The sequence below is a fragment of the Lathyrus oleraceus genome, chromosome 5, assembly GCF_024323335.1.
Source record: "Lathyrus oleraceus cultivar Zhongwan6 chromosome 5, CAAS_Psat_ZW6_1.0, whole genome shotgun sequence".
Lineage (NCBI taxonomy): Eukaryota > Viridiplantae > Streptophyta > Magnoliopsida > Fabales > Fabaceae > Lathyrus > Lathyrus oleraceus.
This window is the reverse complement of record NC_066583.1, coordinates 113,045,846-113,051,845: the sequence shown is the minus strand read 5'-3', so window position 1 is coordinate 113,051,845 and position 6,000 is coordinate 113,045,846. Positions and strand designations below refer to the sequence as shown.

Genomic DNA, 6,000 nt, shown 5'->3' with positions numbered 1-6,000 from the left:
AACAAATCAATATGTAGTAAAGGAGGAATAATTATTATATAAGAATGTTGTCTTTGTTTCATGTGATTTGTTTTACATATATACATGATTTCATGTGATATACACTTACGGTATAAACTAAAAATGGATACAATATATGCATTGAAAACTTAACCTATAATTTGTCTATAATAAAAACCTATTAATACAACTTATAACAATTTTCATACAAAGAGATACAATTGATAAGTTTTGTCTTGTTATACTTGATATGCATTGATCAACTATATTATAATATATATATATATATATATATATATATATATATATATATATATATATATATATATATATATATATATATATATATATATATATATATATATATATATATATATATATATATATATATATATATATATATATATATATATATATATATACTTGTAACTTCTAATATTATATTATAATATTATATTGGTTTATTGATTAATAATAGAAGTATATGTTTTGTAAGTTAAGTTATTTTATTGATATCCAATCCCTTACAATGATTTTGTTGACTATATTTAATAAGCCGGTAAATTAAATAAATAATCAGTTCATTTGAGCTGAGTTGAAATAAGTTGTCTGTGATCTATAACTGAGTATGCAAGTTCAAGTTGGAAAAATTGACATTAACACCATAGTAAAATCAGTTCATTTGTTCTGAGTTGAAATAAATTGTTTCTAATCTAATTCTTATTAAGGAACTAAACTACTTTTTGACTTAGTTGAACTCATTTAACACCATAGTAAAATGTAAAATGTTCCAAAGCGCCATTCAACGCCATAGCGCATTCAATGACTAGAACAAATGATTAATCAAAGAAACTGAATTCATGAACTCTTCATCCGATTCTAGGAGCATCATAGTATCCGGTGAAAGACACACTTCAAGATCTATGCTTCCTCCTCCTCCTTGTCCTGGATATGATGTTATTTTTCCATCAGATTTGTTAGCATAACCACTTCTAACTGCCAAAGCTTTTCCCATTCCAAATTCATTGCCATACATATTAAACCTCGGTGAACTACCCATCATCACAGTACTAGAATCCACTATCATGTCCATTCGAAACACAATAGGAGACTCTAACCACTTTTCCACAGATCCCCGGACCGCTTTGTCATCATAGTTTGCAATAGCCAAATGAACCTTCCACGCTGCCCAACCTAAATCCTTCTCTAGCAGTTCCTTTACCGTCGCTTCAGCTTTCACTGCATTAACGGAATTTCCAAAATAATCCTTAGGAATAGGCGGTTCCGTTCTCGTTCGGTTGTTTATAGCCAAGTTGCAAGTTGTTTTCTGATCATGTTGTAGTTGACGCACACGCGTTATAGATCTCCAAACTAGTGCTGATAAAGATTGGAACGAAGAGATTTTGTTTGTGTTAGATTCTTCGTTAGCCTTTGCTTTGATTTTTGCTATAGATTCTGCTGAAAAATGGAAGATTCTCTCTCTCAAAATCGGTGCTTTATATCTTTGAATAAACTCGTCGTGATGTTTGAAAGGAAGGTTGATAATTGGGCCATAACCTTCTGGAAACAACTTATTGTGGATGGGTTGGTGTGAAATTGGAACATGAACACTGCCATCATTTTGAAATATCTCAGAAAATGTGTTAAAGAAATTCCAATAAGCAGTTCCATCGCCAATAGAGTGATTCATGGAACAAGCTATGAAAACACCATCCAATAATTCAGTGACTTGGATGGATAACAAAGACATGGTGTGACCATCATGGTTGACTGCTCTGTCATGGTCAAAGAAGGATTGAACAATGGGTGGAACGTCGATGGGGGATAGGATATCATCTATGTTGATATCTAAAGTTGCATAGATAAATTTAGCTCCAGGACTGTTTTTGCAATCGACAAAGACGGTGTAAGAAGGAGGATCTTGCGTTTTCTTGGTAACAAGACGACCTGAGAGGGGATAGTAATGAAAAAGTGTGAGTGAAAGTGAGTGTTTAAGTTTTATCAACAGATTATCGATAAAATCTGGCTGATTAGCTAGTGATGATGTTGGTTTTTTGAAGAGAAGACCCTTTTGGATATAGTTTGCAGATAACATGCAAATATCCCAAGGTGATAAGTAGCATATTTGGTTCGAGTCTTCGATTGGGGGATATGGTTTGATGAAGCATTCAGAAATGTGTTTTAGAGAAGGAGTGTTCATTTTTCTGATAGTCAATAAATTTCGTGTGTATGTTGATTAGAGAGGTCGTTTATTTTGAAGATAATTTTGTTTGACTCATTCTTTAGAAGAAAATTGTGATTTGTTGTCTGTATATGATAAATAAATAAATAAATAAAGTATTAATATTATCAATCGTGTAGGCACATGCATTCCACCGCCAAAATTGAACTATGATAGGGTCAATAAGGAGGACATGGATTATCTGCATTCACACATGACTAGAAATAGACAAAAAAAAAAGGGTTTGGAAAAATATAAAATTGGAGGTAATGATAAAAATGTAACCCTAAAATACACTAATTGCAAGGGACTGGAATTTATGCAGGGGATTCAAATTTGTGATTTGAGTGGTGAAATTGAAAGGGTTATTTATTATTCCATGGTATTCATGGTTCTTTTTTGGGTTTGTTTGGACAGATCATTTGGGTCTCTCAATAGGATTATAATCCAAATGAAGTTAGGATCAACATTGAATCTTGTATAACTCCCTAAATATAAAATATAGGGAATTTCTTATTCCACTTGTAGAGTGAAAAACACCCTATGAAAAATTTAAAATATCCTCAAAATTGTAGAGATGCATCTCTAGACGCATTTTATCTTAAGTCAAAATGTTGACTGGTCAGAAGATGCATTTTCGTAATATTTCAAAACACATCATATACATCCCTCTCTGAAAGACCCATTTTACACGTTTATTGTTCTGGAGATACATCTCTGTTTAAAATTTAGGGAGATATATTTTTGTAACCTATTAGAATAGTAAAAGTTAAGTTAGTTTTATTGTTATTCAGATGAAAATGACGATTTATAAATGTTAAGGACCGTGTTATATGATGAGCATTAAACCATACAATCGATAGGAAAAAAAATGACATAAATTCAGATGGTCAAAATAAGTCATTAGCTGATACACAATATAGTCGAAATAAGTCAAAATAAAATACAACCTATAATAAATCCAAAGTACAAATACTATTAACTACTGTGTATGTCGGACTAGAGCTTTTCGGTCTCCTCTATCCCCCGTCCTCCGACGCTGTCTCTGGTACATCAGTGTCTCTTGTGCCTCCGTCATAATGGCATCTAGGATTTGCCTCGTCTCGGACCCGTCAGGAAAGATACCTCTGTCAATGTCTGCTTGTGCAATCCTCACAATGTGACAACATCTAGGCAAGACATCATGAACATGATCTAACTATATTTGCTCCTCCTCTAGTATCTCTTGATGAGATGACCTCAGTGGATCTCGTAGAACAGCATGCACCATATACAGATGTGACACCCTAAAGAACCACCTGATAGGGGTGTTCGCGGTTTGGTTTGGATCGATTTTGAGACAAAAAATCATCTGATCCAAAGATACAAAGAGCATACGGTTTGGTTCGGTTATTGGATGACAATAAAAAAAATTCAATCCGATCCGATCCAATTTATACGGTTTACTTCGGTTCGGTTTTATTCGGTTTTTAAACAAACACTACATCTAAATCTAAAATAATTTTAATTTTAATTTTTTTTTTAATTCTGACAAAAACATTTTTTATACGATATTATATATATATATATATATATATATATATATATATATATATATATATATATATATATATATATATATATATATATATATATATATATATATATATATATATATATATATATATATATATATATATATATATATATATATATATAAAAGAAACCTATTTAATTTTTACATGCCCGTGGAATCCGTGGATGGTGAATTTTCCAATATGACACTTCAAATATTAAATTGAATTTTCCTGCAACAATTTAATATTTTTTACATGCCTTGGTGAATTTTTTGAACAATCAATTTGCATGACAGGAAAACAATTCAATTTAACTTTCCGTCAACAATTGGATTTGAACAAAAGAACAACAATAAATTTAATATAATTTCAATAGAATTGCAATAAAGAATTTAATTTAATTGAATTTAATATACTTTAGAATCTTGCAACAATTCAATTTTCCTGTATGTAACAGAACAACAATCATCATCATTGTAGAAAAGCAAATCAAGAATAATTATTGAATTGCAAATTCAAGAACAATTCAATTTTCCAGTAGAAATTTAATTTTTCTGCAACAGAACAAAAATCAACAACATTGCAGGAACAACAACAGTTTTCAGAAAATTATTACAGGAATCAACAGAACAATAACATAACTGTAGAAAATCATAATAAAAGCATGTGTATTTCCTGATAATCAAAATCACCATTCTTTCTAATTAGCCTACAACAATTCCAGCTTGTTAATAAGAATATCCATTCTTTCTAATTGGTCTGGTCCGCAAAAACAAAAACAAAAAAAAACAAACATATCAATAGAGTGAATCATTTGCAGCAACTAAACAAACAATATGATCATATTAGTATAAGCAATACAGTCATACCATATCAAGACTAGCTCAAAGTACCATAGCTAATCATAATCAATATCAGATACATCTTCATTCAATTGTGGAATTGGAACAAGTTCTACAAAAGTAAACCACAGGCATTGCCAATACATCTCTAGCCATTTGACCAAGAATAGGATACTTGTTGGAATTCACCTTCCACCAATTCAAGATATCAAAACCAGGACTTTTCTTCTCTAATTTCTCCATGAGATACAAATCCACCTCATTTTTCTGCATGCTCTCATTTAGATTCATGTCCATCTCAACTTCCAAAGCAAATGCATCCTCTGGTGCTTTAAGTTCTACCAATTCTACTTCATGAGAGGAATGTGTAGGAACTTCAGATTGACCTTGACCAACAAAAATCCTATAACTATCAAATATTTTGTATAATGTCTCCTCTGTTTTCTTATACAAAGATTCAGCAACATTCTTCTCATATACCTTGTTCAAGCCCCACCTAACAAACTGCATCTTATGTCGAGGGTCAAGCACAACAGCAACAAAGAGCAGAATGTTCATTTTTCTAACATCACCCCAATAGTTCTCATATTTAGCTTTCATATTTTCAACCATCTTTCCAAGCAAGTTGTCTGAACTTGTTAATCCTATCCACCCCTTGAATGTAGTCAAGATCATAATGTGTTCATTGAAATATTGAGAAGAGGTTACAAAAGTAGGACCTGAAACCTTCTTTGTGATATCAAAAAATATTTTCAAAAAATTAACAAAACATTTTGCATTATCCCAATCCTTATTATTTGGAATACCACCTTGAATCAACACAAAATCAGCACACTTCTCACTCAATCTCTTAAACGCCTTCTGAAACTTCAACGCACTTTCAAGCATAATATATGTGGAGTTCCATCTAGTGGAAACATCCAACTGAACAATCGAATTTTCTTGTAACCTAGCTTCCTTAACACAAGTTTTAAACCTATCCAAACGACCCGGAGAGGCACGAACATATCTAACAGCATTCCTAATCTTACTAATTGAAGAATGATAGTCTTTTAATCCATCTTGGACCACAAGGTTCAAAATATGTGCACAACAACGAACATGCATATATTCCCCTTTCCATGGATGTGAATTACAATCATCCATTGTATTTTTCAAGTAAGTGATAGCAACATCATTGGAACTAGCATTATCAACCGTAATGGTGAAAACTTTACCTATTAGCCATTCCTCCAAACATTTTTCAATTTTTTTCCTATGGTCACTCCTTTGTGATTTACAATTGGACAGAAATTAAGAATCCTTTTATGGATTTTCCAATCATGATCAATGAAATGTGCAGTAAGACAAAGATAACTCAAATTTTGCACAGATGTCCAAC

The 6,000-nt window shown here is 31.6% G+C and overlaps 2 protein-coding genes across 2 annotated transcripts; both read right to left on the bottom strand.

Moving 5' to 3' along the window:
* Positions 1-650: 650 nt before the first annotated feature.
* Positions 651-2,292, bottom strand: LOC127088107 (uncharacterized acetyltransferase At3g50280). Its single transcript, XM_051029019.1, has one exon. It carries the CDS (start codon positions 2,198-2,200, stop codon positions 827-829), a length of 1,374 nt encoding a protein of 457 aa, XP_050884976.1. The 5' UTR covers positions 2,201-2,292; the 3' UTR covers positions 651-826.
* A 2,411-nt stretch (positions 2,293-4,703) lies between these two features.
* LOC127079078 (zinc finger BED domain-containing protein RICESLEEPER 2-like) lies at positions 4,704-5,765 on the bottom strand. Its single transcript, XM_051019486.1, has one exon. It carries the CDS (start codon positions 5,763-5,765, stop codon positions 4,704-4,706), a length of 1,062 nt encoding a protein of 353 aa, XP_050875443.1.
* Between the last annotated feature and the right edge of the window lie 235 nt (positions 5,766-6,000).